Below are 11,567 nucleotides of genomic sequence, written 5' to 3'. Positions count from 1 at the left end.
AAAGAAAACAAAAAACCCTAATAAATATGCTGAAAAACCCCATACCTCAGTATGAAATCCTGACCCCTTCTCCAACTAAGTACACACCGTCCAAATACACTGAGAATGCCAAGCTACAGGGGCCCCTCTGTGGGGAAACCCGTATTTCAGTCAGCAGCATCCGTCAGCTACAGCAGGACTGCAGGGACAGATGCTGGAGGAAGGATGACACGTAAAAGTATCACGACTTCAGAACCATTGTGTGTTTCTGTGTACAAATAAGTCAATGCCATACTAAAGCAGGATTTTGTCCAGATTTACGTGCAGAACACAGCTATCACTCTAAGCTCATTTCCGCGAAAGATAATGGTGTTAATTAGGGCCCCGGTCCTGCAGTCTTGCCCCATCTCCCAGCGAGGTCACACAGTCTAAGTGGGGCAAAAGCGTGCTGTACATCTCCCTTCTGCGGCAAGGAAACACCAGCAACTTGGGCCACGATCGCCAACTTCAAGCCCAGCGCCGAGGCTTGCCGAGGCAGCGCCGTGCCGGTGCCGGTGCTTCCCCCTGCCCCGTGCCGCGTTCCCGGCGCTTCGGGAAATTCCCCCATGCGGCAGCGCCACTCGAGGGCTCGGGAACGGCACTCGGGAACTGCCCGCGCCGTTTCCCGTCCTTGTAACTAAAAACGCCTGGGTGGAGGTGTGGGTAACTGGCTACAGCCAGGCCTACAGCCAGCTCTCGGCTCGCTCACGAGGGAAGCGGACCCACACGGAGGGGAACGGCCGCGGGGACGGCCACCGGGACCCGCCCGTCCCTCGAGCACCTGCTCGGGGAGCGCCCTTCCCCGCTCGTGCGCCACCTGGGCGGCGGGGCCGGGCTCGGCGGGGCGCTCCCGGTGGGGCGCTCCCCCCGCAGGCTCTGGGCCGCTCGGGAAGCGCGGCTGGGAGCCCTCGGAGAGCGGGCCCCGGGGAAGCGCCGGGACCGGGAGCGGCAGGGGCGGGGCGGGGCGGGGCGGGGGGGCGGTGCCGTGCGCGGCCGTTGGGAAGTTGCGTCACGGCGGGCGCGCGGGGCTGCGCGAGGGCGGCGGATTCGAACGGCGGAAGGAGCGAGGGCGGCGGGAGGAGGAGGAAGGAGAGGAGAGGAGGAAGGAAGGAAGGAAAGCGGGAGGAGGAGGATGAAGCGCACGGCGCCCCGCAGCACTGTGCGGAAAATTATAAAGAAGCACAAGCCGCAGTTACGCCTGGCGACGAACGCCGACCTGCTGGTGAGGAAGGAGAGGGGCGGGGGAGAGGCGAGGCGAGGCTGCCCCGGGGAGCCCGGGAGAGCTCCTGCCTTTGGCCATGGCGGCAGCCGCAGCTGCGGCGGGGGCAGCCGGCACTAAACTGGGACGCTTATTCCCTAAATGTTGCGGCCTGTGCGCCCTGTGTGTGACGGGATGCCCAGTTACTACCAATGGTGCTTCCGCTGGGACCCGCGGGCAAGGGGGAGGCAAAGCTTGGAGGGACAGACAGAGGTCTGTGAGAAAATACGGGTGATAAGAGATTGCCGCTCCCGCCTTGCTGGTGGCTGCTGTATTGTAGCTCTTTACAGCGATTTTGTTCCCAGCGATTCAAGGGACGGGCTCGTGTATGGCTTTTGTGTCACTCCATGTACACACTGATGTTCGTAGAGTTTGGTGTAGACACAGCGAGAAATAGCAGTTTGGGTTATCTGGCTGCTAGATGCAGGTGTTTGTGTAGATCAGTTCGGGTGTACAGGTATTCAGCTGAGCTGTGATCAATGAGCTGCTAAGCTGCTCTTGAGCGCTGATATGTTTTTAGCAGGCCATCGAGGTAGACTCTGCCCTAAACTCTGAGATGACAAGTCTTGTTAGGAACCCAGTAAGGTGCTGGGGTCCTGATCACGGTTTTAAAACGCCTGCCAAAAAAGTGGGGATAGAAGAGCCAAGTTTGCAAAAACAGGCCAATAAAGCTGAATTGTGTCTGACCTGCTCTAAGGGGCTTGCGGCACAGGTAGGGTTTGTCTCACCAAGAAATTATTTGTCTACAGGAAGGAAATCTGACCTCAAGAAAGCTTGTGGTAGTTGCTGTATAAAAAAAAAATGCATAGAAACGATACTCTTGGAAAGAACTTAGTCGACTTAACTTGCTGGACTGTGATATCCTCTTGTTTACAAATGCATGTGGCTCTCAGAGCATTAAAGCATTAGCACTAGTATGCTGTATACTGTGTATGGGCCCTGAGTTAAATGGTAAGTCAGCGTTTCATGTGTGTATAAAAGTTGTGTCTTGCAGCATCTTGAAGGTTGCTGTCTGGATATATGAAGCTAAATGTAAACATACAAAATTAAAATAAGTAATATGAGATTAAAGTGAAGGAAAATGGCCATTACTTCAGAGTATTTAGATTTGAATGCAAACATTAAATATTTTTCTAATGGAGTGGAGCTAATAAAAATATGATCTCTTCCTGATGTTTTTGCTGCATTTGGATTTTTTATGGACTAAGGACCTGGCCCCTTGCTACTCATGCTCAGACCTACTCAAAGCTTACTCAGTGGAATGCAGTAGTCAACTAATTGAATGCACACAATCACACTTTTTTATTTAATCCTTGGTAACAGTTGGTCTGTGTTTCCACGGTAATGAAAATTTGGTTTCAAAGTAGTGTGGCTGTCTGAAAAGGGGAAAGTGGGACATCCCTCCAAATCTTGGCCTTTAGTTCCCATCTCTTCCTGGTCCTGGCACTAAAGTTCTCTGAGCTGCAAAGACAGTCAGTGAATTGAATGCACTGAAACTTATAAACAACAGCAAACAGATCCAGCTTAAAATATGTCTGTGAAAATGTTCATTGCAGCACAAAGGATGAGATCAGAATGAATTTTAATAATGTAATGTAAACATAGATTATCTCTTCTGGTGATGTCAAATTATGCAGCCTTTTATGTTACAAGGCTTGGCTTTTCTATTTTACTTTTAAAGAAGAATGTCCATGTGTGGTCATTGTCCATGATGTTCTTCAACTAGGCTTGTGTCTAGCAGCTCTTTAGATCTTTATTTCCATGGCTAAATAACCAACACAGCTGAAATTATGCCTCTTTTAGGAAAAACAAAAAAAGGATTGGTGGGTTTATTGTGTAGTAAGACAAGTGACAAATTTTGAGAGTGTTTTCTGGTGCCTGTGTTATTCTCTGCAAACCCTGTAAGAGTGATTAGATTGCATATGTCAGAAATTTATATAGTAGTTGTCTTAACAAGATGGAGCCATATATCTTTTGAGCAGAGAGCTTATTTCTTCTCAAGGGAAGTATGAGAAACGTGCTAGTTCAGTTTCTGGGCTATCTTCCAGAATGATCCATGCTTTATGTCTGAATCTATTGCAGTATATGCCCATTTCAGTAAAGGGGTCTGCCTGCCTTAAGAGAAAATAAGACTTCCTTTTTTCCCCAACTTTCAGTGATTATTTACTCTATAAACCAATGTCTTCTTATATGATCGTAACAAGTTTGAAAGGCATAAGAATTCAGATAATTTTTGTTGAATACTTGGATGAGGTTTCTTCTTCACTTCTGATCAAGTCTCTTTGCAAAATCTGAAGCTTTGTCAGAACCTGTTTCCTAAGTGTTCACATCTCTTTGCACAGTGTAGCTATCAAATTTCATTAAACTTTCTCAGGAAGATGTTTGGTTTTGTTTTGTTTTTTTTTTAAGGAGTATAATAATATCTCTGGGTGAAGAGATGCAAATAGCGGTTTAGGTTTTTTTCAAGACTTTTTTTGAAAATAAGAGGTAATGATTTTAGTACTGAAGTTCAGATATTTCCCGATGGTCAGAGAAGAAAATATATTGCAATTATAGAAGAAAAGCAGGATCTCAGCTGCTTATTTTGTGCTAGAACAGCACATGTGTGTTTCCATTGCAGGAAAAGCATGAGGTATTGTGCTGAATGGCCTTTTTAAAATTTCTTATCACCGTAGAATAATTAATAAGTGTGCATTGAAGCTGAAATATCAATTGTTAAGAATTTTTTTGAAGTTACAGCAGTAAAACAAAATTACAGTGGTTGTCCCTGCTATTCCTCAGTTCTGTCGAACAGGTGTGTGGAAGTTGCTGTGTAAACAGTGCTGTGAATTTTTTACGTATGTTCTTAAAATTTTGCATCCTTTCTTTTCTGGAAAATAAACATTCAGTTTTGTAAGGTGATTTTCATGACTAGTTAGTTCAAAACAGTCTTTAAATTTTATGCAGAAGGACAAAAATTTAATATGCAGTAAAGCAATGTCCTTAAACAAATATGGTATTGCTTAGTTAGTTGCCAGTAACTGTCCTAGTCATTCTGCCTTTCACTGGCCCTTCTCAACTGCCTTGAATAACCTGGAATATTTATTAACCTGTGTGCCCTGTTGTGGAATGTTCTGATTTTAGTTATGTGACTTTTTAAAGCTATTGGAGTACAGAGGAAGCTTCTCCACATGCAGCAATTTGCTTTGAGAATAGGAAAATAAAGATACAGTGATTCTGAGAGAAGATGCGGTTTTAAAAGGCACTTTTAAAATTAATACTTTTGCCTTTAGATATCTCAGAAGGGCATGCAAGTATGGAAGCTTTTGTTCCATCTTTCACTTCTCCTTCAGGTTGTTTCCAGAAATCTAATCTCCGTGTTGATAAGTTTAATAATGAGAATTCTAATGTTGAACATTATTTTAGTGCCACTGCTTGATTCTGCTGGAAATAATTTCTGTGTGAATATTTAAAGACTGATTCTAAAACAGCTTTTATGTTTTGTGAAATAAATCTGCAAGCACATCTGCTTTTTGTGTAGCAGATGCTTCCAAATGATGTCAAATATTATGTAAATTTATCTATTGCTTCATTTAGTTCAGGATATTTTAAAAAACTACCTAAACTGCTTGTCATAGGAACCGAGTTCTTGTGACAGGAACATGTAACAGATTCTTCGTGCTGCAAACCCACTGCCAAAATATTTTTCTTAAACTCTTAATTTGTAACTTTCCATATTACATTGTTCCAGGTTTACAGATAAGGTACAGCAGAATAAATGCATCACCTTATTCATATAAAGAAAACTTTCATCTACTTCAGTAATATTTTTTCAAGCTCTTGATTGCAAAAGTCGATTTCTACACTTTATGTAGCAGAGGTAATGTTGTTTGAAAGTTTAATTTACAAAAGGTGCAATTATCAATTTTTCAGGTTGGGTTATTTAAATAATTCACACAGTGGCTGTATAATGCTAGGGGTTTGTCTTATAGGCCCCTGATTAATTACTACACAAGTGTGCTGTTGGCTGGCAGTTTAAGTCCAGGCTACAGCAGTTCCTTCCTTGCCTGCTGCAATTTTTTCCTGCTTTTGTATTAGCAGAACAGCATTCCATATGGAAAGGAACACTGCCCAACCCGTTCTTTTAATGTAAAAAAGCTAAGTGATGAGCTGGGGAAAAAATGGATGCAACCTCCTGACACTGGAGAATTCCAAGTTCTGGAGAAATTAATGTCAATGTCGCTTTACACTGGAAAGGGGCAGAAGTCCTTGAACTTGTCTGTAGTCCATTTGGTGATAAGGCAGGAATGAATTTGCTGTTCATAAAAGTCTGGCCGTTGTAGTCACTGAAAACTAACTGTATTTACTAGTAAGCAAAAAGTCTCCTTATTACCTTTTATTATTAAAAACTGCTAATAAAAATCAGATGGATTCCTCTTAGAGCAGTTGTGGTTTGCGTGATCATTTCTGAACCACTTTTATTATTTAAGTATACTAAATTTAAACTCTATTTACAAGAGTCTTGTATGAAGGGAATGTCTTGAAAATTTACTGAGACTTGAACTGAGTGATAATTTTTTTTTTTTCTGGGAACACCTTTCAGGAATTTGGAAGCAGTATAATATGCAAATTTTCTATTGCAAACAATGAATTTTAAAAAAGCAAACTGTGTTTAAACAACTTGAATAAATTTTTTTTTCTTCTCTATTTTAAAGGTTCATTTGAATTTCTTATTGTTTCTCCGTCGGCTAGCAGAAGAAGCCAGGACAAATGCTTTTGAGAACAAAAGTAAAATAATAAAACCTGAGCACACCATATCTGCAGCAAAGGTATTAACGCACTTCTAATATTTTTCATTTTTGTATAATATATTATGACAGCCTATACAAAAGCTTTCTGTGTTAAAGTTGATATTTGATTTATAATCCAAAAGCTATAGACACTTATTATTCTTTGTCCATCATTGGCATAATTTACTGTCACCAAGAAAACAAATTAACTCTCCTTGTGCTATTAAATATAACCCAATTTTTCTTGATTATTCCCTGTTTAAAGTCATAATTTCAATATATGAGTAAGTCTACAAAATGCTCTACCAGCAAGCCTTCATGGCCTGAAAGGCAGTCCAAAGTTGGAGGATCCTTATTTCAGCTGATACTACATACATACTGCAAGGAAGCATGCTGTCTTAACTTCAGTGATATAAGTGAAGCTTTATGGAACAGGTGAGAAATAGTTCAGAGAGGTTCAAATACCTTTCTTACAGCTTCAGTTCTTACCTGCTTACTCTGAAATAAGTTCGTAGTGGGTTCTGCGGCGTTGTGTGGATACAAGAACAAACAGACGCTATGTGTGATGTATTTGGTAAGGAAAGAACTAAGGGAGAATTAGACTGTGGATTGTTATATGGGTAGTTCAGCATAACAAAAATTGCTGTATGAATGAGTATCTGTGAAGAAGGAATTCGCTGCATTGCAGAGCATGGTGAGTTTTGTTTAAATGCAAAAGAAGGGAAAAGGGAAGGTGTTATGCAGCTTTGTCTCCTAGAAAGAATTATTGTCAAAATATGACTGAAATCCTTTTTTTATTCTGTAGCTCATTTCACTCTGTCGGATATGTCTGCTTTACTTTGTTGTCATGAAGGAATTCAGTCTCTTTATCTCTTTAACCTCCTTCTCCTGCTGAGCAAATTGGGAGGACAAAACTTCATGTTACCTGATATTTTGGTCCTGTGGCTTCTGTTTATCTTCACTATTTTTTCCCTTCTGCTGAAAGGTTTAGTTTTATACTTTTCTATTACTATAGTGACAGAAACATATACAGGATATGTAAGGTAGCCAAGTGAATGTTGCAGTTGGAGTCTTAGACATTTATGGTTTCTTTTTAACTGCAATCTTAACACTTTTTGAACATTTTTGTGCTCCATTTATTTTTTTAAGGTGGGAAGAAAGGAAAAACTGTGTGTATTTTAATAATTTTAACACTTAAATAGTCCCACTTGGGCTTTGAAGTTCATTTTTCAATTTAAACTCCAAACCAAAAAATGTCCTTCCAAACGTCTGTGTGCTCTTGATACAGAAGGAAGTGAGGCACTGCAAACAAAAATTGAGCATAAGAACTGTATTATTACAAACCTTATTTTTTCTTTTTGTCTAGGCCTAACAGAGTAAGAACTTTAAGGAATCTACTGATGGCTCAAGAGTACTGTTGCCATTTCTCAGCATTAATTTTCAAAATAAGCCTTTTATTTTACAGAATTCTTGCTTATGAATGTTCTTTCTTTAAAAAAAAACAACTTGATTTTGAAATCTTTCTGTATACTTTTGCTTTTTTTCTAATGTTTTCCTTTGGGTATTACCCTTTGCAACACAGCTCTTGGAAACAGATTAGCTAGATGAACCTTTTGGTCTCTGTCTTCTGCCTGAATTGTATTGATAAATATACTTTTTTCTTTTCTTTGCAGGTTATTTTAAAGAAAAGCAGAGGCTAGAAAACAAACCACTGGAATTTTAAAACACATTTTTCAATGTTTTCTGACTAACTTGAGTTATACTGTGATCCAGCTTCAGCATTGTGGAACTATGTAGTTTGTTGACATCTATCTCCTGACTATCTTGCTGTTTCTTTAAAAAAAATTTTAAAAAGATCTTAGAATGTATGTTTTCATACACTTAATGCATAATTTAATTTATGTATGTCACTTTTCACTTAAGGCTTTTGATGTACTTTATTTCATAATGATGGAGTAATGCTTGTACCATAGATAGCCTTTGGGTACAATATGGCATTTATTATTAAAAGTGTGAAACTTCTTAAGGGGAACAGTTGTTAAAAAATTACATAACACTAAATTTAGGTTTCACTAAATCTAGTGTAGATTGTGCAGTTCAGAGCTGATTTACTAGCTAAACAAAATTATGGCTTTCAAAACCATCACTGTAGAAACAAGTGTATTAAATACCATGTCATCAGTTTATTGATAAATGTCTTGATAATTTTTAAAATTACTTTGAAAAGCAGGTTGAAACTTCTGTGTTCTGGGGAAAGAGTACATAGGTGGTATTTTAAATCATGGTTTGAACTGTTAAGCTGACCTGTTTGATGTGGTACATGAGGCAACTTGATGGTCTGTAATTGAGTTGGTGTGGACAGATACACAGGTTATGGAAAAGGAAAGATCTGGCAGAGCTGATGTTTTCAAAGTTAGATCTTGTAAAAATAACAAAGATAAGTTGGCATGAGTGCCAAGCTATTTCCTTCTCTCTTTTGTGTGTCATGCTAACTTGTCAAAAGTCTGGAAATGTACATTATATAAAAATGTCATCTTAAATTAAGGCTATATTCTGTTCCTATTCTGATATTTGTAATAGTTTACTGAACACTTTGCTTAATAAATATATCAATAAAGTTATAGATGAATTTTACTGTTCGAGCTGATAATGCAGTTTTGTGGAATATATGGTAGCTGATCCTTAATATGCACAGAGAGCTGTTCTTAAAATAAAGACTCTTTTCAAGTGTTATGTATTGAGTAGTCTAATTTTGTTTGACACCTAAACAAATATATTCTAAAAACTCAGCAGAAAATTACATTTTAGAAATTTTTGTAGTCTAAAGAAACTGTTGCAGTGCCAGTACTTATAATTTCATATCATGTCCATGTTCATTTTAAAATGCTGTGTAACCTTTGAAAAGCCATCCTCTTCCAATATGCAGAGAGGAAGGAAGCATCACTCTCCTGCTTTTCTTGATGCACAGAGCTTAGTGCATTTGGCTTCTTGTAAGGGTTGACTAGATTCTTTATTCTGCATTTTCTTCTCTTACTCCCTTGGAATCTACAAAGAAGGCCAAGAACATACACATGTAGAGGATATGTGGACTTAATAATCTGAAGTACATTCTCAGGAATAAGGAAGATCTGACTAGGTATTTATATTTTTATTTGTAATTACTGTCTTTGATTTAACAATTTTATTGCCACACTCAATTTTCCTTAGAAACGTTTTTTCATTTTCCCTGACATATTTTCTTAGAGTCTTATATAATCACATACCTTCCTCATTGTATAATTGTTTGAGTGCTATAGCTTCTTTTGGAACTTGATTTGATATGCACTTTAACTTTTTCATTTTTGATTTTTCTAGGAGCAAGGTCCACTCTGAGCTTAGTGGAATATTATCATTCTCATGTAGTAGATTGATTAATGGTCAGCTACCGCTGGGTATGGGAGGCAAAAAAAGGTTAAAACCAACTACCAGTGTACTTTAAAAATATTTTGCACAGTGAGTTTGGTGTGTATTCATGGGTAAGAAGCTGCCTCTTTTTAATAGAAGAGGGACTTTGATAGTACATTGTGAATGTTTGGTAATAGCTGGAGCAGGCAGGTATTAAGAAGACCTGGGTAGCTTGACAGATATTCAGGTTTCTCTCCTAAACTTCAAATAAATACTTACTTGAAATTAATGGGGCCGATGAAGTGGGCTTAAGCTTTTAGAAACATAAAATGCTATTGTGTTTTTCTAGTATTGTCTATACAATTGACCATAAGGTTAATTGTATTTCTGTTTGGCAGCTCTTCTGTTCTCCTTCATCTATATACCTAGGGTGTCCATGCAGTATTCCTTGCTGGATTTTTGAAATTAAAACTTACAGCACTCTTGTCCAAGTACCCGTGAACACTTACAATTAATATGAACTTGGAGGCTATAGTGATAGTTTATTCCTGTGTTGTGTCTCTGTTTAATGGCAAAGTATCAAAGCAGGTAGCTCTATAAATTTTTTTTGAAACTAGATCTGTAGTAGAAGATCTAATGAAGTTGTATTATTTGAATTCCATTGTTGATCCTTTGCCATTAGGAAGAAAAATGCAAGGATTTTTGAGGGAAGAGTCATGTGATGCTCAGCTGTTTTCATGAAACCTTGCAAAATTTATAGTTCTGAAACAATTGATCAATATTGAATTTCCTCTGGTTTTAAGCATATGCTTGAAGAGCTTTTTGGAAAGAGAGGTGCTCTGTCAATACAATTAAAACTCCCCATTTCCTCAGAAAGTAGGACGGATGTCCTAAAAATTTAGAAGCACACTCAGACATCCATTTTTTCTATTCTTTCTGCTTTGCAGCTTTCACCATGTTCTGTTTTACATCCTTCCCTGCCCTTTCACTCTGACCATCAATGAAAAGGGTACAGTAATGAAGAAATAGAATTTGGTAGAAGTACTTCTTGTAGCCCTTATCTTGGTTTTCAGCTTTCAGTGGCTAGTGTTAGACCCTGGGCCAGGGTAGTATCATAATGGATTAAGCTGCAAAAGAGAAGGAAATTGTTTATTGATCAGCAGATGACTGTGATGGAAGAGAGTGGTGATGCTGCTGGTTTTGCTTCACTTATAGAGTGACTGGTGAGAGTGCATCTGCATGTGGGTGTCTTCTGGTGGGGAATATGCCCTATTCCAGCTCACACTCACAGCATGCATTCATGCATTCTAGGCTTTGATTTTGTGGAGCATGTAAGTTTAATATTTTCTGAGTGGTATAAATTATGTGATTATTATATTTAAAACTTGTAAAAAGTGTGACTATTAAGAATGGTATGTCAGTGAAGGTTAGATCTATGGACCTGATCCCTAATAGTGTCAATGAATAAATGAACTGGTATGCTTTGATGGGTTAGGACCCAATAATCACTGTTCTATTTGAATGTAAAGTTGTATCTGTTATTTTGAATCAGAAAATCAATACAGGTGCTAGAGAAGACATTCACACTTAGGAGTTTCATTGTGATTTTATGTGGAGAAGTGAGTGACTACTGAAAAAGAATCTAAAGTTTCATAATAAAAATAGTTTGTATTTTCTGGTTATAGTCATACAGTAAAGGAAAAATAAATCCAGAAATGTGTATGCTGTAATAGAAAAATTCTTTTTCTAGCCATAAGGTGGGGATAGAGCAAAAATTCTCTTTTTTGCCTGTGGTAACTTTCCATTAGAGCAAGTATTCTGATTATTCCTACTAAAAAGTATGCTACAGATTGTGACACTTTCTGATCTTTTTTGAAGACTACCAAGCCTACTCTGCTGACATATGTAGGGCAATTAATGTTTAAAAGAAAAAAATACCATTCGCATCCAAAACAGGATATTCTCCTGATCTGTGCTGAAAGGGTGAAAGATATGAAGGATCTTGAAGATTTTTCTTTATTTAAAGCTTACTCTTTCAGTATCATGTAGTTTTCTTAATTAGAGGTCTATAGTTATTCGTACAACATAGACTCGGTTTTAGAAACGGGTATATTCTATGTGCAGTGTTATGAAGGAAA

At 38.7% G+C, this 11,567-nt stretch overlaps 1 protein-coding gene across 1 annotated transcript; it reads left to right on the top strand.

Annotated features, from left to right (window-relative positions):
• Nucleotides 1-1,064: 1,064 nt before the first annotated feature.
• On the top strand, nt 1,065-8,782 carry CENPW (centromere protein W). The gene is made up of 3 exons (XM_058021135.1): nt 1,065-1,240; nt 5,971-6,084; nt 7,719-8,782. The coding sequence occupies exons 1-3, from the start codon at nt 1,151-1,153 to the stop codon at nt 7,743-7,745; spliced, it is 231 nt and encodes a 76-aa protein (XP_057877118.1). The 5' UTR covers nt 1,065-1,150; the 3' UTR covers nt 7,746-8,782.
• Nucleotides 8,783-11,567: the final 2,785 nt, after the last annotated feature.

This window comes from Melospiza georgiana, chromosome 3, assembly GCF_028018845.1.
Source record: "Melospiza georgiana isolate bMelGeo1 chromosome 3, bMelGeo1.pri, whole genome shotgun sequence".
Classification (NCBI taxonomy): Eukaryota; Metazoa; Chordata; class Aves; order Passeriformes; family Passerellidae; genus Melospiza; species Melospiza georgiana.
Note: the sequence above shows the minus strand (reverse complement) of the source record. Positions and strands in the feature narration are given on the sequence as shown.

What these genes read in the sequence shown, in the direction of transcription:
- CENPW (XM_058021135.1), top strand. Translation starts at nt 1,151, where the DNA reads ATGAAGCGCACGGCGCCCCGCAGCACTGTGCGGAAAATTATAAAGAAG. An exon ending in CGACGAACGCCGACCTGCTG is followed by an intron (nt 1,241 to 5,970) that starts GTGAGGAAGGAG and finishes TCTATTTTAAAG; the next exon opens with GTTCATTTGAATTTCTTATT. An exon ending in ACACCATATCTGCAGCAAAG is followed by an intron (nt 6,085 to 7,718) that starts GTATTAACGCAC and finishes TTTTCTTTGCAG; the next exon opens with GTTATTTTAAAGAAAAGCAG.